Source organism: Drosophila simulans, chromosome 2L (genome assembly GCF_016746395.2).
Source record: "Drosophila simulans strain w501 chromosome 2L, Prin_Dsim_3.1, whole genome shotgun sequence".
Taxonomy (NCBI): domain Eukaryota; kingdom Metazoa; phylum Arthropoda; class Insecta; order Diptera; family Drosophilidae; genus Drosophila; species Drosophila simulans.
The window spans coordinates 7,432,611-7,458,242 of record NC_052520.2 but is presented as its reverse complement, the minus strand read 5'-3'; the positions used below and the strand labels follow the sequence as shown (position 1 = coordinate 7,458,242).

At 41.7% G+C, this 25,632-nt stretch overlaps 3 protein-coding genes across 16 annotated transcripts; 1 reads left to right on the top strand and 2 right to left on the bottom strand.

The window, feature by feature from the left end:
* Nucleotides 1–379: 379 nt before the first annotated feature.
* On the top strand, nucleotides 380–24,156 carry LOC6731360 (dedicator of cytokinesis protein 9). Of its 14 annotated transcripts, XM_039291265.2 has the most exons (16): nucleotides 382–507; nucleotides 792–1,230; nucleotides 4,392–4,433; nucleotides 13,110–13,226; nucleotides 13,295–13,830; nucleotides 13,892–14,195; nucleotides 14,264–15,085; nucleotides 15,144–15,776; nucleotides 15,835–16,170; nucleotides 16,404–17,879; nucleotides 17,938–19,545; nucleotides 19,608–19,754; nucleotides 22,174–22,384; nucleotides 22,443–22,731; nucleotides 22,790–23,022; nucleotides 23,487–24,156. In XM_039291265.2, exons 2-16 carry the CDS (start codon nucleotides 1,135–1,137, stop codon nucleotides 23,573–23,575), a joined length of 6,939 nt encoding a protein of 2,312 aa, XP_039147199.1. In that variant the 5' UTR covers nucleotides 382–507; nucleotides 792–1,134; the 3' UTR covers nucleotides 23,576–24,156. The 14 variants fall into 14 exon arrangements, 12 of the variants coding, with proteins under 12 accessions (XP_016023967.1, XP_016023957.1, XP_016023960.1 ...); XM_016178764.3 differs by having other exon boundaries at nucleotides 380–1,230; nucleotides 16,407–17,879; XM_016178754.3 differs by having other exon boundaries at nucleotides 380–1,230; nucleotides 17,947–19,545.
* Nucleotides 19,782–22,006, bottom strand: LOC6731361. Its single transcript, XM_002078479.4, has 4 exons — nucleotides 20,812–22,006; nucleotides 20,239–20,751; nucleotides 20,016–20,148; nucleotides 19,782–19,958 (listed from the first exon to the last, which is right to left on the bottom strand). Exons 1-4 carry the CDS (start codon nucleotides 21,774–21,776, stop codon nucleotides 19,893–19,895), a joined length of 1,677 nt encoding a protein of 558 aa, XP_002078515.1. The 5' UTR covers nucleotides 21,777–22,006; the 3' UTR covers nucleotides 19,782–19,892.
* Nucleotides 24,157–24,169: 13 nt separating the features above from the next.
* LOC27206544 lies at nucleotides 24,170–25,267 on the bottom strand. The gene is made up of 2 exons (XM_039291267.2): nucleotides 25,245–25,267; nucleotides 24,170–25,127 (listed from the first exon to the last, which is right to left on the bottom strand). Exons 1-2 carry the CDS (start codon nucleotides 25,247–25,249, stop codon nucleotides 24,458–24,460), a joined length of 675 nt encoding a protein of 224 aa, XP_039147201.1. The 5' UTR covers nucleotides 25,250–25,267; the 3' UTR covers nucleotides 24,170–24,457.
* Nucleotides 25,268–25,632: the final 365 nt, after the last annotated feature.

Sequence of the window (25,632 nt, the reverse complement as noted above, 5' to 3'; positions counted from 1 at the left end):
AAATTTCAGTGTAGCGCGAAAAATTCAAGACATCACTTTTTCGAAAGCTATTATTTAAAGTAGCTAAAAGATTTCTAATTAAACAGATATAAAAAAGCTTAAAATGCAGTTTAGATGGTAAATATGTAATAGTTATAGGTTTCATAGTAGTTAATAGTTTAATTATTATCTCATACAATTTATCTACATTTCCTTTTAACTAGTTTGAAAAATAACAGTTTTGTGCTGCCTGGCCACACTTTTTTACACTCACTTAACATAACCTCTGTTACTGAAAGAAACTGGTTCGAGTCCCTGCTAACTCACAGCATTTTCCCCAACCCGAGGGTAGTTTCTCTGATGGCGGTATTTTGCCACACTTGCAAGTATTTTTTAGTGAATTGTGCTGCTTAATGTTATTATTGCCCCAACAAATCGCGTTCCCCAAAAGTCGGTGGATCTCGTTCGCGTGAGGAGCTCAGCGCTCTGTTAGCGGCAATTCAAAAAGACAAACTCCACGCCAATACGGTTCGTTCAAATCGCCGCTGCAAACGCACAAACACCTTAAACGCCTAACGCACGTAAATTGCGAGTAATCAACCAGATAATAAAAATGTGTAAACAGCTGTGTGTAGCTCGTTAAAATATATTGTTTATATTCTTAATCGGGATGCTAGAAGCCTGAGGCTGCTAAAAATATTTGCCGTGGGTGTTTGTGTTTTTTCGCCAAGACCCCCCTCATTTTTGCCGAAAGGGGCGTGGGAATTACAGCGTGCGTGTGTTGGTGTTTTGTGTATAACATGGATATTCAGGAATTTCGCAGATGAATCCTTTTCACGACAAATTATAGTATTGCCTTAATGCACTCTTGAATTTCCAAAACGAGAGGCGAATGTAAAGTGAAGAAAAAGTGGACAGAGCAAGGATAACGTATTAGTCATCGCTGGCAGCGACGTCGACTGCGCAGTCGGCAGCGCATCCTGGCTGCCTGTGCGTGTGTGCGTGCGTGTGTGTGTCTCTCTATTTTTGAATTTCCGCCGGTTTCTGCACAACAACAACAAAAGCAACAGAGCGGAGAGAAACAGTGCCCGTGCGACAAAAACAACAACTTGTTTGTTTGATCCCTGAAAGAGAGCAAGGAAGAGAGCGAGCAGGATGGAGCGAAAGTTTACGCGCGGCTTAAATAAGCTCGGCTCAGCGGTGCAAATGAGAGAGAATGTCTCTCAGCTGGTGCGAGAGAGCGCGGTTTTGGTAAGTTCAGAAATTCCCTTACTACACCTGCTTATTGCCATCTCACTCACTCCCCCTAAACTATTTTTGACTTTCAGAAGTGCAGTTGTTTTTTTTTCGTACATGTGTATATGCTAGTGTGGGTGTGTCTCCAGTAATGCATGTCACCTTTTGTTTTGTTTACCTCACTATATATGTATGTACATATATGTATATGTAAACATGTGTATATCATTATAAATAAAAGATAAATTATATAGAATTTGTCGGAATGCAAATGGCTTTGTGTGTTGGCTGTATGCGACAGAATTTCCCACTCAAAAACGCACATTTTCCTACATTGCAACACATTCATAAACACACAGCCGTGGTCAAAATAGTAATATTATTAAAATTATGTAATGCTGATTGACAAATTATAAAATATTTGGGCTTACAAAGTAAGTTTTTCCTTTACTTAAATTTTTAAAATGTCAGTGTTCTTGTATTTGTGTTTAAATTATTTTACTTTTATTAGCTCAATATCAGCATTTATTTCAAATGGGTTTATATATTTTTTCGAACACACTTGTAGACATGGTCATGTTTTCATTTCGCTTGGCACATGTCCAAATGCTCTGGGTTTTGATAATGTTTTCTTTTCACTTAGCACACATCATCGAGATCATAATGTTTTATAAGGCAAAGAGTTTCCATACACCCATAAGTGGTTGCATAAGAAAAGTCAACATTGGAAATGTGCTAAAGAAAGGGAAAACTTGTTCTTTATCTCATCGTTATTCTATTTGTTGTTGTTGGAGAAGAGAGACTCAAAAGACTCGATTTCTGTTTCCAAAGATTGTAGAAGAGAGGCCCCAAGAGCGAAGAATCCGTCAAGGCCGTGAGATTTGTAAATTCCGCCGCAGCTTCTACTTTTGTTTGTTTATATTCATGTTGAACGATAATGATGTTCGCTGTAGAACAAACACAGTGGTAATTCCCTAAGGAAGCTGCGTCTTAGCTTGCGCTGAAAAATGTAGTCTATAAAAGATCTCTTAGAGATTTAATATGACTTAATAATATGATAGTTCTTTACTTAACAGGGCTTTTTATTAGATTTAGTGTTTAATTTATCGAGGGTTATCTGTACTTTCAGGCATAACTAAGACCAGCTTGAGCATAAGGTGTGACTTCATTTTGTGGGGGCATCACCCACGTGTTGCGCATCAACAGCTATATGTTCCTACCCATCCCCCCTTACGATAGTACTTACTAATTGCATTATTACGGTCCCAAACGAAAATCATATTAGGGTGCCATTAGCCGCGCTTCCAATGTCAATTAGAGTGTGTGTGTGTGTGTGTTTGTGGTTCTCATTCTCCTCCGCGGACTCCTAATTCAATTAGTGCGTAGAGTGAGAGTCGAAGCCAAATTGATAAGCAATTGCCGACTTACAGCTGCAATCAACAGGCCGACAGGCAATCAAACCATAATAAGCAACTGTCGACAGATAGATAGCTCCACGCCAATAAAAAGAAGAGTGGCTCGTCGGTTGAGTGGGCTGCAATGAGTCGTACTCCTCATTTTCCACCTGTCATGGGGTTTTGCACATCCCAAATGGAAAAGGCCTCCCCTCCAAACGCACTAATTAAATATTTCAAGTCGAGTTTTTTATAGTTCACCGGGTCAAAATAATGGAGTTCCATTTCCAAAAACATCATTTCATTAACCATAACCATAAGTTACATTTAGTTTGGGTTAATTTTTATGACTCGCTACTTATATATGGAATTTTGTTTATGTGTTTCCGCCTTGTTTGTTTAAATACTTGTTAACTTATTGCTGCGCACATGTTATCCGATATCGGAGCAAATATGAAATGTGTGGTTTCGGTTAAAATTGTTGGGGTCTCAGATAATTTAAAAGGTCTGGATAAGCTGGAATGTCTTGACGTCAGCGAATCGCGACTTTAAAGTGTATATAATTTATACATGTTGCAGCAAACTTTTACAAAATTATAAATTATTAGAAAGATTTAAGAAAAAACCTAATAGCCTTGATATTTTATTTTTATATCCGATTTTTGATTACAACTGAAATACTTGAGTTCTCTATCACGATTTTCGCACAATTTGATCCCACAAAAAATTCCGTATGATTTATGAGAATGAATTTGACTTTTTATTTGTTCCATTTCGGGAATATCAAGGCACCATTTACCTTTTTTGTCATGACCTCATCTCCAAACTACGCGAAGCACTACTATAAAAAAAAACTGACAATAAACTGAAGAGGTTCCTTATAAGTCAAGGAAAACGTACCTAAATCAAAACATGCTCAATAAAATTACCTGTAGTTGAGATGTAGGAGAATCTACAGTTTAAATCCATTATTAAGCGGATTAATCGTTTTCCATCCCATTTAGTATAATACCATATGTTTGTTTAATTGCTCAAACCTTCTGGGAACTTCCACTTTTTAGTGTTTTTATTGCTTTTGAAAGCTGCACGTTCAAAGTGTCCAAAAAAGGGTAAGAGGAAAATTTGTAGTCGGAAGTGGAGTAGGTAAAATGGTCATGGCTCAACTGCTCGCACTTTCCTACTGATTACCTATTAACTTTTTGAAAGGTGGGGTATGCAAAGTACTTAACTTGTTTAAATAAATATTATATTATATTGTTTTAAAATACTTAATATATTTCTTTAACTATGCTAATTTATTGTTTATTTAACTGTTTAAATACTTAAGCCTAGTGGATTGTTTTTGCGATAAATGTTTTTAAATACGTTCTTTATAAATGTTGAATTCCAGGTCATGGCGTATTCGTATCCAACATAGGTATATTATATATTTTGTTGTGCTTTTGTTGTTAGTAGCTGCTCTTTTTGCGCATCTCCTCTTTATTGTTTATTTTATGTATTCCGTGATTCTATTCTGAGTGTCGGTCACCGCTTTTTTCCCATCCCCCGCCGGAAATATCGTTTCGCAACTTTTATTTTTTGTTTGAGCTTTTCCCCGAGTTGACGTGAGTTGTCTGCGATTTAATGACCGCCACTCTGCTCCGATTCAGTTTGTTTGGCGGGCGTGCTCAACATATCATGGTCATCTAACCATTCCCCCATCCGATCAACCTTTGGCTATTAATAACAGAGCTTGTAATACTGACCCAAACATTTCCCCCTTCTTTTTCTATATCATTTTAGATGAACTGCACTGGCCGCTATCAGCGTAGCCCCTCCATTGCGGTAAAAATATATTACACTGAAAACATAGCAAGTGATTTTATTGGCACTTACTAACGGGAAGCCTTTCTTTTGCTTTTACAATGCGAGTATATAATAAACTTTTGAAAGGCCATGGGACTCCTAAAAAGATGTCTAGGGTATTATTGGTCTTAAAATTTCATAACCAGTGTTAAAATAAGATTCTATAATACATATTTCGCCGTGCATTGCTAATATCTAGAGCAATGTCAGTTCATTTATATGCGTAGCTTTGCGCCGCCATCAACAATAACCATAATCAGTGACCTCAATGTGTCCTTATTCGCTTTCCGTTTTTCCGAGCCTGGTGGCGACAAACTTTTATCGATTCCTCGATCTGACCTTGACTCTCTTCTCCTGAGTTTTCCCACCAACCTCCCCACCCTCCCCACTCATTGCATCTGCTCGACTTTTCACTCTCTCGTTATTTTTGATGACGCTCCTTTTTCGGCCCGGCTGCGTGAATAATTTGAATATGTCATGAGTGTTTTAATTTGATTTGGCCTAAGAGATAAACTTTCTTTTATGCATATTTTCTCCACCGGCCAAACTAGGAAGAAGCTGCCGAGCAATTAAGACAGCAATGAACGACGACGATGATGCTAACTTTTCATGTTTATCGGTGCGATAGTCGTGTAAATATTGACATTGAAATCGTGCCTCCCCACGAGAACCGAACTTGAACCTGATGCTCTACCTGTAACTGGTACCTGAAACCGAATACCGAACACGAACTCGTACATCAAAAATTAAGTATCGCCATCAAACAGGTCTCAAGTGGGAATGAGTCGCATTTTCCAGTTTTCCAATCGCATCGACAGGTGCAATCGAGCAAGGCGTCGAATGCATTCTACAGATTGACTCATTGACAAACCCCATTAATTTGCAACTGCTAGGACTTTAATAAAAGAAGATTTGCGCACAATTAAGTTCGGAAGACTCATCTTCGCTAAAAGCTATCGAAAGTGCCGTTAGAACTATCGATGCAGTGCCAGCTCTGACATTCAAAAATAAAAAATTTATAATAGGTAGCTTCCTCTCAATGAGTTGGCAATTTACTGCTGAATAAAGCTTCAAATTGCGTTGCTAAAATTAAATTGTTTAAATTTCTCTCTCGACTGACCAACAAAAGCTACAAGCCTCCAAATAAATAAATCAATTTGAGGTGTGCGGCGCTTAATCATTGTTAAATTTCGTTCTATTTTATTGTACACTCTGGATTTAGCAAGAATTTCGGAATAAGCATTTTGTTCACTGACTTCTCAGGCTTCATTTCAAACAAGTGGATGGCATTTAAATGTGCCAGATTTTTATGCACTGATAAATTACAAACGAACACGAGTACAAACTGCGAAAACAAAGTTGCGGAAAACAGTGAATGAAGTAAAAATGTGAAAGAACCTAAGAAAGGTGCCAAATGAAGTGCTGATCATGAATCGGTTGTAAATTCGTAGGAGAAACTCTGCTCGCTGGAAGTGAAAGGTGTAAAGTATTGTCGAGATTTTCGTTGGTCGCGGTGTAAGCTTATCAAAACACGAGAAAAGGGAACTGCGACTGCTGTCACATGGTTTTCGAAGGGTCTTTTGTCTCTGCTCAGTCGGTTTCTCTTTCTACAATGAAAGTTAAAGAGGATTTCCAAAATATTAATACTACTTACCTGTTAGAAGGTAATAATGATTATAGCTTGCAGTTTGTTGATAATTTGCTGGTCCGCAATGTAGTTTCATTAGTGATGGATTTTACAAACAAACACCATGCATAAAAATTGCGTTCCAGACTAGTCTGTTTAACTACTTGCTATCATAATGTAAACATGTTTATATTAAGTTAACCCATTTAGTATTCGTTTTAGATAACAATAGTTGCAAGTATTTTCCTTAAGATGCTGGGATACGCGAAAGTATAGTGCATTCTGTTGCCCAACTGCAAATTAATATCCATTTCTAGCATTTTTCTGCCCACGATTTTGGAATTCGATGAAATCATCAAGTAATTGAAAATATATATTTAACCACGCCCTCCCACACATACTTCCGACTCTAGGCCCACTGTACAGTGTACACCCACACTGAAGTTCAAACATCTATTCGTGATAAACGTTCCACTCTAGACAACTTTTTTTGTTTATTTGCGACAATTATTGTTGACAATTGTTGTCGTTTCTGTTGGAGTTGGTGCTGTTGCACTTTGCTCTATTGCATAATGAACACAATTGCCGGGGAGCTCTGTTTAGTCCTCCCACTTCGCATTCAACTTTTTCGCATTTCGATTCAACTTTGCTGTCGAGTTTTACTTGTTTACTGCAAATTCATTTGCACATCGGACCCACCCTAACAATTTCAACATGGAATCTTCCATCTTTATGGAGAAACTAAATTTGCATAAGTAGAAATTGGCAAGGTCTACCGACGAAGAAACGAATATACATTCAAATCGACTTTTAATGTTCAATTATGTATTCAGCAGTAATAATTTTATTCATATTTACATGTATGAGAAGATAATTTTTTGGGAAATAACATTTTTTAAACACAACATTTAAAGACAATTTTAAGTATAATTTGGGTTCTTCTATTTGGGCTCAGTGTATTTTAGTTTTCTTCCGATAATATGCAAATAATAGATTTCCCTGTGTTCCATCAGGATGCAGAATCAATTGATTCTGTTCATACCCATACCCACTGGCAAATATTTTGTGCAAATGTCAATCACTTTTGGCCAGAACTGCCAAATAGGAAAGCGGTTAAAAGAGTAGAAGGGTTGTGAGCAAGCAGTTAGCACTTGCTACAGCTGACACACTTACTAACTGCAAAATAAAACAAGGCAAAAACACACTAACTCACTTCCGTTTCGCAATCACAATGTGCGAGCTTTGTGTTTGAAGTTCTGCGCAAATATCCAGTTGGAGTTTTGCGTCAGTCGGTACCACTGTATCTCATGCCCATTCTGGAAATGGGTAAAAAGGCTACTGGCATAGACAGAGACACTCATTTGACATGTCAGTAACCTTTATTTGAATTCGCATGTGTGATTTGTTCTCTGTTGTTTGCAACTTTTGTAAGCGGCGGCTTTTGTTTTTCCGCAGAATGAAAGTTGCTATTGGGCATCGTATCTAACATAATGCCCTCAAAAAGACAGCACGATCTGCTATTTCTACGGCTTTCTGTTCACCGAAAGTGAGTACTGACCGTCATCTTGTGACGGATTTTCTCTTTGAGGAAAGAACTAAAATGTGTGGCAACAAGATAATGAATCTTTTAATAAACTTCAAACAGGAGGATTTATTTGCATATCAAAACAGAAAATCAAGACTGACATTTTCATTTGATTTTAATTCGTATTCGTCTGCCTGAATTTAAAGCATAGCTAGTAAATCTTGACGTTCATTAATTGGCAGATTGCTTTTTTATTTGTTAATTAAAATGGAATTAAGGCATTTGACTGATTACAAATACGAAACAAATCTGTTCAGTTTATGTTCGATTTTTTTAATAGATACATTTCTCAAACAATCACATAAAACAATATATTTAGAGATATATTAGAAGACTAATGGATGTTTAGTAGTTTGCTATATCGTATTGAATCAGCCTCTATAAAATCCTTTAAAAATTACCTACTTCTTTAACATACTCCCACGAACTTCGTTCTTTGAAAACTGGTTTTCCAGCTTAATGCTCGTTTGGGCATTAAATGGCAAGCCGAAGATTATGAAATGGGTGTGTCGTGTGGCACTTCAACTTTTGGCCAAATGCGAGTCTGTCGACCCCGGAGATTTGTTTGGATCTCTCTACAATTGAGCAATTAATGAGAGACACTTGAATTTCACGATGACCATTCGCCGCCGTGCAATTAACGCATATTTCACACTCTCCCAATGCATTCACAATGGAAAACCGACGCGGCCATAAATGTAATTAGTTTGCCAGATTCTCGCTGCCGTATATTTTTTTTTTTTAGCCCGCCTCTTGGCGTCGCCAGACACATTGTACAATTGTAATTGAAAGTGCTAAGTACTTTTTAGAAAGTTGCCCCGGCCACAGATGGCAGAATCCATCAGAGCTCCTCGCCGACACCCAATTTTCCACTGAAAACTGCACTGAAACTGTCAACTTTCCAAGGCATATCTATCTGTATCTGTAAATGCGAAGATATCGGGGCTACTGTTGTCGGCAATTAATGCGTCTTCCACAATATTCTTGCGGCAAATGTTTGTCGTTCGTTCGATTGTTTGTTTGCTCGCGTACTCCAAAAATGTGTGTGCACTTTTCTTGGTTTTCCTTTGCTTTTCTTTTACTTTCTTTTGGCTCCGTTCAATGGCTAATTATTCGCTGAGCAGCGACGAGACCTGACCAAGAACTGGATATTGGATGAGTTTCCTATGTGATTATTTAGCCGCGCCCCTCCTTCCCCTCCTTCCCCTCCTTCCCCACTTTTCATTTTTTTTTTTCTGCGTGGGAACTTTTTGTGTCTTTGTCTCTTGCCTTGGATTTTCCACTGGTTTTTTATTATCAGCTTTTGCTGCACTTGCTTTTCCTGCTTTTAGGGCAATTATTTTCTTTTTGCTGGCGTAGTCTTCATTTATTTCCCCCACATATTGTCCTCAAGGTTGCTTCTGGTTATTCTCGTACTTGTGGTTGAGTTGGCCAACACGAGCTGCCGACCAGTTAGCTTTTGACCTTGACGGGTTAAAGCCATTAAGGGTCTCAACCTGCTCCATTAGAAAGACAAGTGTTTTTATGTAGAGTAAGTGCTTAAATTTAGATTTTTATAAAGGTTACAGTAGTACAGACTTTGCATAATTTAAGTTGTTTAGAAAATGTTTCAACTTGGAAAAATTATAAATCGCAAAAGAAATGAAAGTGTTGGCGGAACTTTTAGCCATACCGATCCATAGCTTATTCAAATGTATCTACAACGGCGTAAGACATCGTCATCTGTGGCTTATATAACCCCGATCGGCGGTCGATTAGTGCATAAATATCTTATAGTTATGCTATAGTTGTGTCGCGCTTATGATTTAAATGCCGCTTATGCAGCAGACATTTCTCTGCCACATTTCCCTCATTGTGCGGACAACAAAAAGGCATCTAATGAATGACGCTCTGCCAAAGTATTTACTTTGAATTGAACGGAGCTAATGATAAGCTTCCTCATTTGTCCGGACATGTAAATTTGCCTACGAATCGGACTTGGAACTGGGTGAAATTCGTTGCCCATTTTGAATAGAATATCTTGCTTGGAAAGTTCAACTTTTGCCCGGGCCATAAATTATTTAGTTGTATAACTAATGGCGAGAAATTTGTTGAGTTGGATTTTTATTTGCGCAGCTAGCTTACTTGTGTTTTCAGTTTTCATTTATTTCTTTTGGGCAACACGTTTGAGTGGAATGCCTGGAATGGGTGAGGAAAATTGCTGACTTGTCGCCACCTTTATGGGTGGGCCAGTTACAGATTTGCACTTGGGTTGGGTTTTTTAATATTACTTAAACATGCTGTTGGGTTCGTTGAACCTAGCGACAGTGAAACCCACCGAAGATGACCAAAACATATAACTCACTGGGCTGAAACCAGTTTTAAAGTTGCAAATCCGATGACTGGACAAACCCCTTCTCCTTTAGTCGAACCACTGATAAAGACAACTTTGCCTTATAATTTGTATATGCAATTATAAATAAATATTTTTTCTATATGAATTTTATCGGTAGAATTCTCTCTCATGCATTTCACGGATAATTTTTTTTTTTTTGCCGGGGAGCAGGAAATCCCTGCATGGGCATAAATTTATGGAATTTGTATGCCGCATTCCTCTATCGCAGAACGGATGCCAGCTGCCTTATTCCCATTGACCATACACTGCAAATAAACAAATCATAACATTTGTATACTTTTTGTTCCACATACACATGTTTACATATTAATCGTATTAGATACACAAGGCGAAAGCCCAGAAATGCCGAACGAAATTGTAGCAAATGCTTTGCGATCTATATTTGCAATGTAAATAAAACAAATTTTAAATCGAAAATCCAACCAAAATCCCTCCCTATCTGAACTTCCAGCACTCAGACGCTATCTTTTCCAAAGCTTTTAAAATTTGAAATATTTTTGGAAAACCCCTTGAATTGTTTTTTACGTTAGATTCCCACTTACCCAGCCCTTTAATGCATTATTCGTGCGGGTCAAAAGTTCGCCAGACGCAGACACAACAAATCATATGCAATAAGTTAAGCTAAATTTAGTCACAATAATTCCGTGCCCAGAAAATGCAAATCAGGAAGAGAAAAGTCTATAGTATAGACCACTTGAACGGTTTCCACTTCAAAGCGAATTCCGAATGAGCCGATCCAACTTTTCGTGACCCTTTCCCGCATTTCCCGACTACTACGTACACATAATATTTTTTATAAGAAATATGTAGCAGATATAAATGATAGCATCTGCCGCCTTGCAGCAATTTCAATTGATAAGCGAGGAAAATGAAGGGACACCAACTCAAGTGACATTCAAGACATGCCAGGGCCAATTGCCATGCTTAAGTCAATGAAAGTCAAGCCTTGTTTAGAAGGGGGCGTCGGATAATGGGGAGAGTCATAACTGCCACATCTACTGCCACTTCCACTGCCACTGCCACTTGAGGCCTGGTCAATGTTTCACTGAAATATGCATAAATCGTCACGTTTTGCCCGACGAGAGGCGCCTCAAACCGCTAGCTTCAAATTGAAACTGGCTGCTGGCAGAGATAATCATCAGTGATACAGTGATGCCGGAACCTAAAAGCCAAAAAATAAGTATCTATAAATTTGAAACTAACAAGCAGCGAAAACTGACTTAAAGATTTACTGGTTTTTCAGAAAACTTACATTTTAAGTTGCTTAAATTTTATCGCTATATGAAGTTCTCCGCACCATATTTGTATAAACACTACATATTTTTTATAAATTCGATATAAATAAGCCATAACTGCCATTACTGTTTCATATGAAATGCCTAATGGCTTCAGATCATGATCACTGAGCAGTGGCATGTGGTCGATGGTGAATCTTTGGGCTCTTCACGCCTAGCTGGACCAGTTGTGCCTCATGGAATCTTGCACCGCAAATTTGCGTGTCTACTGATCGATGGCAATGCATTTTAAAGACCTAAGTTTAGCTAACACTCCTAAAAAAAAAAACCAAAAATTAGCCACCGAAAATGTTTGCCCAACTTTCTCGTGATTTTATGCTGGCCAATCGATTTGGTAATTGCCCACCCGATCGCTGATGAGTTTGCCTTTTTGCGCAATGCCCATGCACTTGTCGCATAGCCGTAGGTGTACTTTTTACCTGTAGCTCGTTTTTTTTTAGCTGAGCTTGTCGCCGGTTTGTGGTTTTAATTACGCAAGCGGCGACGTCTGCCAATTTGCATGCGGTGCGTGCCAAGAGGCGAAATGGAGGAGCTCCAGGAAAAGGCCCGCGCCTGAGCTCACAATGGAAAATGCTTTCCCCCAAGCTCGAGCCCAAAAGTGGCTAAGTGGGCGAGTGCAATGACATTGCAGTCCATGCTGGAGAAAGGGGGTGGACAGGCCAGATACTTTTGTGGGCGTGGCTGGGCATGAAGCACATGCGATTGGAATCAGGGCCAAAGCCAAGGTTTGCCAGTGGAACTAGCTGACAGCCGATATGTGTAGATGGATTGCCTGCCAATATGTTATGGATTTTTATTAGCAATAACCTTTAAACTAAAAAGCTCGACCTTTAAATGTCGAACTTTTCAAACTGCAGTGCTTTTAGTTTAGGCTACCTTCAACTCATAATGACTTCTTAGTTTTAAACTACGAAAATGTGGTGTATATAGCATATGTTCTAAAAACCCCACCCAAACTTGATTCTCTCCCTAATAACCGATCCCAACCTATGACAATCCTTTTTCCAATGTCGCAGTTAACGTCGTTTAAACGCTGTTCCAAATTAACTTTTCCCATGGCCCGAGTTGACCCGTGTCTTCCTGAAATAAACCAAGCCCAAGAATAAAACACACATCAAGCCCACACACCTCGAGTTTCAAGAAGACAATAAAATGACAGCACATCCGAAGTCGCCTGAAATGGATATGCCAAAACGGAAGTGGCACTTTAACCCTCTGTGGACATGTCATATTGGGTGGGGTCACCGGTTGGGTCACACACCTCATGGCACAGATAAATTATTGTATCTTCATCATCATCTTGCGAAATCTAAGACGCAAAAAGCTGAAAATATCAACAATTGCCTGCGGGATCCAAGAAATGCAAAATGCTAAAACTTACAATGTTTAGAGTTTAAGCAAAATGAATTTGTTTATTCCGAGTGGCAGACATGGAAAATATCATTACACTAGGGGTAGAAGTGGAGGCATCCGCTGTGTAAATGCGGTCAAGGTCTTTTCTGTGTGGGGTAGTGAAAATAAGAGCCAACCTCACACATCACCAAGTAGCCATAAATTTATGACGTGCGTTGTATCTATAAATCTCTCGAAATCCGTCTGCATTCCGGCATCGGGAATGGATAACATTTGGGCATTACTTTTTGGGGGAGTGCTATTAATAGGGACGCTCTGCTTTTACAAGTGGCCCGCATAAATTAGCGTACAAACATTTTGAAAATAGAAGCGTATACTTAACTCAATCTTCTTGTTTCAGAACAAGCCACTCGTGGTGGAGCCGATCGATTTTGAAGCCTTTATAGCCAAAAATAAAACTGTTATCCAAAATGATCCGCAGAGGGAGCTACTCATCTATCCCACAGATGATGTATCGGTGAGTAAAAGAATATACTACAATTGACAAAGAAGATTATAATCTAATCTTCTTTTCTGTTCCGATAGGAGATTATCATGCCCCGCAAGCAGCGAACCAATGCCAAATCTGTGGCGGACAGATTCGATCCTCCCAATGAGGCGATTGTGTGTCCCCTTCATGGTCCTTCCATGATAACGAATGGAAATGGACACAGTCAAGTGAGTCGGCAAGGTAGCATACAGTCGAATGGTAGCCACCACAACGGAAATGGTAATGGGCACACAAGCAGCAGTAGTAGCAGCAGCTTGAGCAATTCCAATGGACACGGTCAACTCTCCAGAAAGAGTTCACAGTGCTCGAATGGCTCCTCCAGTCACAAGGATTCCTCCTATGAGTCAGCCCTGTCGTCGATTACACTCCGATCGAATTTGGCTCAGCCAGAGGAGGTGGATGAGTTTGCGGACGATGGAAACGGCGAGGATTTAGTCGATGGACAGCCTCACGGATCCAGGGCTGAGTGCACCAGATTCACACGGCAGGCTCTCTACACATACAGGGCTAAGAATCACTTGATCCACTATAAATATAATGCCTACGGTGGAAACTGTCACGATCTACCCAGGTATATAGGGCTACTGTTAATCTTATAGTAAATACAATTTAATTGGACCTTTTTATTTTAGCATATCGCCTGCTGAGGAATTGGTGGAAGAGGTCTATGAAATCGATGCGGATCAGGATCGCATTGACGAGCAGATGACTCGCTCACAGGCGGACACCATTACCAAGCAGGGATATCTACTAAAAGGACCCGATTCGGCTTCAGATCGAATGTTTGCCAATATTGGCAATAAATCGTTTAAACGACGCTACTGCTATCTGCGACAGGAGATAGATGGAACATATATATTGGAACTGCACAAGGACGAGAAACAGGGCGAAGCCAAAGCCACAATAGTAATGGACTTTTGCACAGATGTGGTTCAGGTGAGTGGTTACATTCAAACGGAATGTGAATGTGAATGCGACAAATAATAATTTTAAATCCATTTCAGAATCCCAAACGTGGTCGCTTTTGTTTCGAGCTTCGCATGACGACGGGTCATAAATCCTTCACCCTGGCTGCCGAAAACGAACAGGACTTTAAGGACTGGCTCAGCAAGATTTCATCGGTTTTGGCCCAAAATCGCGCACAAGAGGAGAAGCGAAATGCTTCACTGGAGCGGCACCCATCTATTGGCTCGAATCCAAGCCCACAGCTCCAGCCACCCGCAATGGACCCCCCTACCTTTGGCACATTGAAGGGCTTAGATCAATCACTGCATCCCCAATTGATGAAGTATGGACGAGAAACGGATCACTCGATTGCTTTGGCAAGAAGGGAACAGCGCCGCCGTCTGTTTGCCTGCTATCAGTCACCAGTCAAGGGCAGCGGTAGCGATAATGTAGAGCAGTATCGCGAGCACTTTGGCACACGGTTACTGCTCACCTGTCACAACCTGCGCTTCCGGCTGCAGTGCATTCCCCAGGACGAGGGCTCCACGGGTGGAGTCGAACAGCAGGTGGAACCCTATATTACCAGCCTGGCCTTGTTCGATGCCAAGGCAAACCGAAAGTTAAGCGAGAACTTTTACTTCAATGTAAATGAGCAGTGGGCAGCCCAATTATTACCGAATACCCCGGTACCTTCGTCAGTCGCTGGTTGTGGAGTTCCTAGAAAGTCAGCGGATGGCGATGAAAGGAGCTCTGCTTGCCAGGCACCACATTCCCTGTTCGATGGAGTGTCTGCCGAGCTGTTGCGATCCAATCGACAGCAATTTCAGCAACTGAGGCAATGTCTGCTTTCTGTGACAGCTCCACATGCCGATATATATTTGGTTAGTAATTAATTAATTAAATCTAAATGCCGTTTTAATTAATGGTTATCTCGTATAGGTTGTGCGCATAGAGAAAATACTGCAATCAGGAATAGCCCAGGTTGCCGAACCGTATCTCAAAGCTGGCAAGGATCCAAAGCTAGGCCAAAAAGTCTACAAAGCGGCGAAGAGCTATGCTCAACATATTGGACATTACCGGCAGCCTTTTGCCTGGGCAGCAAGACCGCTCTTCAAGCAATACAGTCACGAATTGGATGTAGATCCCAAAAGGGAGTTTGAGTTCAGTCCCATTTATCGCCAGGAGATACCCAAACTGAAAGATGAGGAACTTCTTAAGCTTTTGGTCGATTATCGCAAACCTGAAAAACTGAGCAAACTAACAATTATTCCTGGCAGTCTTAAGATGCAGATGCAGTTCCTGGACCAAACCACACCTTGCGGCTTAAGCAAATCGCTGGCACCCTTGTCCACCTTTAGCCCATCTTCCAAGCAACCGCCCACTGTAGAAGTGGCTGAATTCCAAAGCCAAAGTGAACGGGATGCACACCCATATACCAGTTTCTGTAACCACCTCTATGTGTACCCACTGAGTTTGCAATTCGACAGCCAGAAACTGTTCTCAAGAGCCAGGAATATTACGGTCGTGGTGGAGCTACGTAATGGCGATGGGGAGTACAGCAAACCCTTAAAGGTACAATTTATAACATTTTTAAAAGTATGAATATGAATATAATACAATTTGATTGCAGTGCATATATGGTCGCCCTGGTCAGGATCTTTTAGTGTCCCAGATTGCCTGCCCGGTGCTGCATCACAATGTAACGCCCACCTGGTACGAGGAAATCAAGCTACGTCTACCGCTGGGACTATTTCCGGAACACCACCTGCTCTTTTCGTTCTACCATGTGTCATGTAATCTCAGCAAGAAAAGGGATGCGCATGCGGCGTTCGAAACACCTATTGGCTATGCCTGGTTGCCATTGCTTCAGAAGAATCGGATATGCCTGGAGGAACAACAGCTTCCGGTGGCTGCCACATTGCCAGTCGGCTATCTATCCATCCAACCCTTGGGATGGGGCAAAGGGGTAAGTTGTGTATGTTGTGTGCTGCGCAAAGTCGTTCATCAACTCATGAAATGTTTGTTTTGTCTTTTACCCAACATACCTCATACCCATACATTCATTCCCTGGCTTGCCAACTAACCTGTGCTCTTTTTCTGTGTTCTCTTTCTCCGCACTGATATGCATGCTTACTGCACCATCAACCACCCACTACCCACCCCACCCTTGGCTGCCTACAAACCCTTCCAATTTCTCAGCAGAACTGCGGTCCGGATATCCAGTGGATCGACAATCAGAGGAATTTATATACGGTGGGACTGCGTATGGATTCCACGGTTCTGACTGCCGATCAGCACTTGCACAACTTTTTTGGACACTGTGAAAGATTGCTGGAGGGGGGCAAAACTGGAGCAGTGCCAGCAGAAACGGAAACCTGCAAGATCTTGAAAGCTGCCCACGCCATTGATATGAAATCGTTGATTAACTATTTACCCACGGTCCTCAATGAGCTGTTTACTCTGCTAGTTCACACTCAGTCGGAAGAAATAGGCTTGAATGTAATCCGCTTGATTACAAACATCATCCATTTGATCAGTGATCAGGCGAAAAGATCCGATCTCTTGGGAGCCTATGTGAAATACGTATTTCACGCACCCTACTACAGCCAACAAACTGCTAGGCAAAGGACGGTTCATGGAGAACTCTGCAGGCATTTGCCCTACCTCCTTAATCCTAGCAATCCGGATTTCCTCATCGTCAACAAGTTCATGAGATACTCGTCGATATTCTTTGATCTAATTATAAAAAGCATGGCTCAGCACTTGTTGGCCACTGGTAGGATTCGAATGCTCCGCAACGAGCGGTTTCCCAAGGAATATGGTGATCGTGTGGAACAGTTGATTAAGGCACTAATGCCCTACATAACCACACGATTTGAGGATTTAAGTGAGGAAACTCATTTGTTGAATCGATCGTTGGCCAAGTTTGTTCGCCAGTGTCTGAGCTACATGGACCGAGGATTTGTCTTTCGCTTGATCCGCTGTTATATGGGAGAATTTTCGCCTGGTAATCCGCGGATACTTCACGAATACAAGTTCAACTTTCTGCAGGAGATCTGCCAGCATGAGCATTATGTGCCACTTAATCTGCCATTTGTTTTGAACCCAAAGAACAGACCTCCTGAGATGATGCAGCACTTCACTCTTTCCGAACAATTCTGTAGGCAACATTTTCTATCCGGGCTGCTACTCCAGGAATTGAAAAGTAGCCTCAATGAAGTGGGTCATGTGAGACGACACGCGCTTGGTATTTTCAAAGATCTCTTGGCCAAACACGAGTTGGATAACCGATATCAGCAGAAGGGTCAGCTCTCAAGGATTGCCCTGCTCTATGTTCCGTGGTTGGGCGTCGTGATGGACAACATCCATCGTATCGATGATTTATCGGAGTCTGGAGCTTGTACGCCCAATGGACACGTTTATGCGGACTCCGCTTCCTATACTAAGCGCTTGAGTTGTTCAAGTAGCTATGTGTTCAGCAAGGACTCTTCCACTTTTGGCTCTTTGACATCCACGCCGCGTTCAAAGAATCGTCTGACTATGCACTGTGATCAAGCGAGTCCATACCGCACCTCGGTTCACATGAAGGAGCACAACTATCTGGCCGCTATCGCTGGACAACCCATTAGCAATGGGATCTCAAATCTCTCACTAAATTCGAATACGGACTCGGGGGTAAGTTGTAGTCTAATTAAATCCTGTCAAGCGTTGCTAGCATGCATCCTCTTTTCAGCACTCTCAGGACACCACCACAATAGGAGCCTATACGAATGGAGACACAGATGTGGCCCTACGAAATGGGCACAATCGCTCTGTGAGCGTTACCCATGCACAGATCCTGTCCCGCTGCGATAAGTTCAGTTCTGTGGAAAGCAAGGATCTTCTCCTGGGCTTTCTTTTCATCATCAAACACCTTTCACAAGAGCAAATGGTTGGTTGGTGGCAAAACTGCAATGAATCCGAGACTCTGCAGTTTCTCTCCATTCTGGATCTCTGCCTGCTGCAATTTCGATATGTGGGCAAGAAAAGTGTAGTGATACCTACAGAAACCCGTCAGGGACGTTTGGCCAAGGCCAACACACTTCCAGCTAGGACTCAACCCACAGGCTTGGAAAACGGCAGCCAGGAACAGCAGCCATCAAGTGGAACCCTGAATCAAACCCGGGAACACCTATTAGAGGACATGGATACCTTAGCTAAAAGTCAATTGGCTCTCTATGAATCGAATTTGGCCACCGAAGTGGGCATGATTATTTTGGACTGCTTAGGGCTGTATGTTCTGCAGTTCAGACAACTTTTGGCCGATAGTTTAGTCCTGCCCAAGGTGGCCAGAGTTTACCTGAGATTCCTGCAGTTGGGTCAATCAGAAAGGCTCTCCAAACACGTCTTTGCAGCTCTGCGAGCATTTATTAACAACTATGCAGTGGCCCTTTTCAAAGGAAATGCCATGTTGTGTGGTCAGATGGTTTATGAGCTCCTTAAAGCCTGCGATAGTCGCCTAGTGGAGATTCGCCACGAATCCTGCGCTGTTTTATATCTTCTCATGCGCAGTAACTTCGAATTCAGTGGCCGAAAAGCCCTAACCCGCGTGCACTTGCAAGTTATTATCTCAGTATCCCAGATGATTGGCAACGTAATTGGACTGAACAATGCTAGATTTCAAGAAAGCTTGTCGATCATCAATAGCTATGCGAACAGCGATAAGGCGATGAAGGGCACAGGCTTTCCTATGGAGGTCAAAGACCTAACGCGTCGAGTGCGTACTGTGCTTATGGCCACTGCCCAAATGCAGGCTCATCATATGGATCCTGAAAGATTGCTGGAACTGCAGTATTCCCTGGCCAATTCGTATGCCTCCACACCAGAGCTTCGCCATACTTGGTTAGTGACCATGGCCAGAAACCACGAGCAGAATGGGAATCTGTCGGAGGCTGCCTGTTGCCATCTCCACATTGCTGCTTTAATGTGCGAATATCTCCGATTAAAAGGAGGTTGCACTCTTAGTTGGTCATCCACTGCATTCGGAAAGATATCTACGAATATACCCCTAGATGAGCAAGGTCTCAAACTGGATGCCGGTGCTCAGGATTCCCAGTACACCGAACAAATGCTTCTGGAGCAGCTTAAGCTATGTGCTGACTTCTTGGACCGCGCTGAAAGATTTGAGTGCCTTGGAGAGCTCTACAAACTCATCCTGCCCATGTACGAAAGAGATCGTAGTTACCAGGACCTGGCACACTGCTATGAGCATCTCACACAAGCCTATAATAAAATAGTTGAAGTGAATCGCTCAGGAAAGAGAATGTTGGGTCGCTTTTACAGGGTTGTATTTTATGGATTGGTGAGTAAACTACAGAATACCCTTAAAATTAATATTACATTTAAATTTAATGCTATTTTTAGATGTACTTTGAAGAAGATCATGCCATCGAGTTTGTGTACAAGGAGCCCAAGCTAACATCACTCAGCGAAATCTCTGAGCGATTGGCCAAACAGTACAAGGAAAAGTTTGGAGCAGATGTAGTTAAGATGATCATGGATTCGTCACCGGTAAGTATAAAGATTACACTTTCTTTACTTGTTTTCCCAGTCTTGGTTTCAATTTTAATTTTAACATAACCTAGGTATTTGGATTGGAAAAACTAATTTTTGAAAGGGAAGGAACAAATCCATATAACTTATTGCAAATCATTTGAAGAGATATTCGTTGTATAGCAGATCCGAATCACTGTCGGCGCGCATCAAACTCATGCGCTACAATGGAGTATATATATTATATTATTTGTGAAATTGGACTTGCGAGGGGTTTACCCGCTTGACCTCGGACTGACGCATCATTGAGGCGTTTGTGCTTCTTGGCATCATTCGCTGTGGGTTGCCATTGGTTTGCTTTGGATTAGACATGGCAATCCTGCTGGTGGTAGACATTTTTCCTGACTTGCAACTAAAGAAAAAAGGAATAGAAAATAGACAGTTTACAGACGCATAATAATAGACTATTAAAAGCATTTAATGATCACAAATTTTAACTCACATATGATTTGACTTCTGTTTTTGTACGTTTGTACCAGATTTTCCTAGTTTTGTATCGCGACCTGTTGAAAGTCTTTGCGAACTGACAGATGGCTGGTAAATTTTTGATTTAGCTTCAGTCAACCTATTTTGCTTGCGGGCAGCCCCGGTTGGGCACGAATCCATTTGGAGCTTTCGGGGGGCAGCCGATCCAGCTTGGTGGTGGCAACCAACTGCAATAGTCCGAAAATGTGAAGTCGAGGGTGAGCCCTTTGACGGCTGCGTCATTAAACGGACTGCCCTGTTATTGTAGCCACTCTGTTGACCACTAGATCCTGCCCCTCGAGCCGAGCATTTGGCTTTGGCTGATTTGTACACCCGAGGAAAGGTTGCCGGCACACTAGCGGTTACCACGGTCTTGGGCTTCGTGGTAGATGGTAAATCCAACTCGAATTCATCTACCTCCATAGGTTCAATTTTTTGTTGACTTACATTCAGTTCGTTGACCAACTGGCATCCCTGAGAGTCTTCGTATCTAAAATTATAAATCAGAATAATTGTTGTGTTTCCTTCACTTAAATTAAGGCCCACCCACCTGTAAAGCTTTCCCTTCAAATATTCATTAGAAATAGATGGCTGTTGACCTCCATTCGCGGTCAGTTCACAACCGTTGAAATTGGATTCGTCATCACCTCTATAAGCCTTGGCCTCTACATCAGATTCCATTTCGTTCTTGGACATGCAAATGGTTATAGTAGAGGACTGTGCCGTGGGTGGAGGCACCACTGTGGAAGGGCGGTTCACCTGGATCTGATCTCGGCTCACGATTAATCCCAGCCTGTGGCACAGCTCCTTAAAGGCTTTGTGAGAAACTATGTCTTGGTAGCGAGTTGATTCCGTAAAGGTGAAAAATTTCTCAAAAGCCTTTATGCAGTCGATTTGGTTTTCGATTTCCAGCTCCGTATAGCTGCGATTTGAGCACAGGGTGCACCTGGGACACACGGATCCATCGCCACCGTAGTCATACTTCTCGTTCAAAAGATCGTTGACCCGGATGAGGAATTGGGCAACAAGGACGGTCTCAGGTCTGTTCGCCAGCTTCTCGTGATCGCCCACAGCCAGCTGGAGGATCTGTCGACTGTGGTTTACTAGAGTATTTCGGTCCATAGGCTGCAGCTGATCGTGCTCTTTGGTGGTGAAAGTCATACTAAGACCTTGTCCTCCTGGTAATACACCCACCGCGATCTCTTCCAGAGGCATTTGCTCATCTCCCAGTTGACTTAGTGTGTCAAAGATCTGGCGCTCGAGAAAAACATCATTTTCAACAGTATTCGCGGCATCACCAACGACCTCGGGACGCAGCAATGTTGTAGTTGAGGTCGCCTCCGTTTTGGTCGATAGACTTGGAAGCTCGGGCTTCTGGCGAAAAGATGGCACGAATTCCACTGCGTTCGGATTTAGCGAGTACCCCCTCCTACATGTGATTGGTATCTGCATCTGCGGCATCTGGACCAATCCCAGACCCATTGCACGAGCCGGGAACTCAAAGATCTGCTCCATAAGGGAACAGACAATGTATTGTGGAATAGTTACCGTATGTCCGACAATCTGATGAACTTATGGTTTGTGCCAAAGAAAGGAACTCGAACTCTACAAAATTTGGATATTTCTGCGGCTCTAGTGTACGGACTGCGGTAGTTGTATAAAAATAACAAACAATTTACTAGTACCTAGTAAAGTTGCTGAGCTATTTGAACCAAATCTGTTGAAGGTGGGAAGTATTCTGAAACAAACTTCATTCTGATATTTGGTGGAGGGACGACTTGATCTCGAAGTTACAAGTGTAGGTCCACCATTGATTGCATTATTATTGCATTATATTATTATTTATTATTGATAGACGGTTTTTTAAGACAAACTATTTGGTATAATTAAATTTTACAACTCATTTTTTCAGGTTAAAGTTGACGAACTAGATGCCAAACTTGCCTACATACAGGTCACCCATGTGATTCCTTTCTTCTCCAAGGACGAGCTAGACCAAAGGCTAAATGAATTCGAGCAGAATCATGATGTGGACACTTTTATGTACGAGACTCCGTTCACCAAATCGGGTGCAGCCCGTGGCAGCGTAGAAGAACAATGGAAGCGCAAGACGGTTATAAAAAGTGTGTGAATACCGTCTCTGATCATATTTGTCCCATATTAAAGCATCAATTATTGCAGCTCAATACTCCTTCCCATATGTTCTTAAACGTATACCCGTCAAATCCCGTGAAATCATAGAACTGAGCCCCATTGAGGTGGCCATCGATGAAATGCAATCCAAGGTTTCAGAGCTGGAGGAGATCATTCTCCCACCGGCCGATGTGAAGAAGTTGCAGCTGCGTCTCCAGGGAAGTGTGGCGGTGACTGTAAATGCTGGTCCTTTGGCATACGCTCATGCCTTTCTCGATGCAAAAGTGGTTAACAACTTCTCAATGGATCGCGTCGGAGATCTAAAGGATGTTTTTCGGTATGCATTTCTAGTAACTAGTCATATGCGTTTATTAAATGAGGTCTCTTTCATGCAGCGACTTCATTGTGGTGTGTCAGAAGGCCCTGTTCCTCAACGAGCGAATCATCAGCGCTGACCAGAAGGAGTACCACCATGTGCTCAAGGAGAACTACGAGAAGCTGTGCCAGGCGCTCAGTGAGTTGCTGGACGACGAGTCCTTCCAGCCGCTCGGCGACGATGCCGACAGCATAAACCAGCGCAACAGCATGGCTTTGTTCAATGCGATCAGTGGCGCCTCCCATAACTCAAGTACTGCTTAAGTCCAACAAAATCATAATAAGATATCAAAATTCTGAAACTCAGTCACCCACACGCACGGCTAACCAGAAACCAAACCGAATGTTGAAGTATTCAAATAACACGAGCCCGATACGTAGGCGTAGAGATTGTAATGCGTTAGCGTAACCACAACGTAGTCGTAACATAGGCTCTCTTGGTGTTCCTTTGTTTGAAGTTGTCGTTGATTTTGAAATTGTCTTGCGGCAGGTAAAGCTCGATTTTGGGCTTAATGGTTTGCGCCTCGGCTGATGGAATCCGCATGTGACTAACACCACAAAAAACATAAACAATCCAAATTTGGTGGCTTTTAATCCGAACCGAAACTAACCGTAAGCGCTTTCTAACTAAATTCGGCTAATCTAACTAAATGTTCTGTGACCCTGCCCATAGCTTTTCCATTTTGTATTAACGAGTTTGTAATTCTCCCTTTTTAGGACCGTATTTTGTTGATCAAAATACCAGCAACAGCACCCACCACCACAGTTCCCACATAAACACACAGAACTCCACACACCAATCATAACCGATAACCGAACAATATATTATGTGCTAAACGACCAGTTCCATAAGTTCCAGTTAACCGATATTACTTGTTAATTTGACTATGCTTAAGCGACTATGATTTAGATTCCCAATTTATTGTTGTTAGATTTTTATGTTGGACAATTATATTTACAAAAAATATTTGTAAGTTTTTTCATAGCATGCATGGAGCCCGAAAATAGTTTTAAATTTAAGTTTAAAACTTGTATATTATTATTATTATTATTTTAATATGAGTCCTTAAATTAATTTTATTGAGCTATTGGCTAATGATGCACTTTACGCAACCTATACCAGTTACTTTATTAGATAAAATCTGCTAACTTTGTGTCTTCTTCAGAACTTGAAATGGCTAAGGAATCGTTTGATAATTTAATTATTCCTAAATGAAATTAGTTTTAGTGTTAGACAAATAAGTTCCCGCAAGCAACAGAACTTACCAAAGTATTCAGATAAAGGAAAAACCTATTTAACAGATCTACGGATATATATTTACATACATGCATTTTCTAGTGAAATCGTATAATGAACTAAATACAAATATACGCATTGAATGTTAAATCAAAGTCTTTCATTTATGGGTTCAATTTGTATTTATTAACAATTTTTAAAATTATTTAACAATTTTGTTTATGATGCGCGGATCGACACAGAAATGTTATTACAAATTTTGCTTATAGAACTTTTGCTGCGAACTAAACCGAACAAACGAATGTTACGCGTTTTGGAAGCCATCAATGTTGGATTGAACAGTCAATGAATTTGAATCAAACAATCAATCAATCAACCAATTAATGTTCCGTTTAAGGCTACATAAATATGTAAATTTTAATCATCTCCCTCAGGCTTAGGCTAGTTAGAATTACAAGCGGACATTGGGATTCCGGGAGCGGACGAAGTTCAGCAGCTCGTCGGAGTCCTCGCACACGAATGGCTTGATGTGATGGCAGGCCACGTCGTGCCACTTGATGCCATCGTTGTAGAAGTTGTTCAGAATGGACAGGCAGCTCTCGTCGTTGCCCTGCGCGGCCTCCCGGTTATCGGGCTGCGGCTGTTGGTATCCGCCCGTTGAAGACCAATCGCCGGTGTTCCTCTGCGAAGTGGGTCCAATCTTTGCCCCCGATCCCGACCAGAACCAACCGTTCTCATTGGGGGGCTGCAGATCGGGCCTGTCGCAGCCGGCGAAGTTGCACTTCCTGCCCGAGGTCCAAATGTATCGAACATTGCCCCTGGCAATCCTCTGCTTCACAAAGTCATTCTCCTGCGGCGTCTCCAGGGAAACGGCATCCATGCAGTGCCTGCGGCAGATGTTCCTCGCATCCAGCCAATCCACCTCCAGGCTGCGGGTAGGAGCATGCTCCCAGCTGAAGAAGTACGAGTGGGACACGCCCCTGGCATCCCGATAGCTGGCATGGCGCACCCGGTTGGCGCAACTCCTCGGATCGGGAAGAGCCAGGCGACGTTGGGCCAGCGCCACGGTGGCACCAAAGACCAGAAGCATCAGTGCTCGCAGCACAGACATATTTGGATAGCTAAAGATAATATAAAACAAATTATTATTTATTTATACATTTTCACATTCAATGATTTTTTTTATTTATATGATTTTTTTTATTTTTATTTTTGCCTCATATTTAATTTAATTTTACCACATTGCTGACTTTAGAACTACTCAGTCAAATCTAGAGTAGCCTAAACCCCAAAGTTCAGCCGAAAACTGATTTAGAATTTGATTCTGACTAGGCTTGGATCTGATTTGCCCCACCTATTTCATTTCCGCTTGGATGACTCGATGGGTTTTATGCAAAATCACTGATTGGAAATGCTTTGCATTGATTTTGATCAATTTTGACTGTATTTTGTATATGGAATTTGTCGCTTACAATTGTCATTTAGCACAATTTGATTCCATTTCGTCTAATTAAGTAGTTTTCCATTTCGGCCAGGGGCCTTCAACCTGGTTTCTATTTCGTAACGTGAGAACAAGTGACTTTTATTTTACCCAGCAACAGTGTATGCAAATGGGCTTATTGTTTA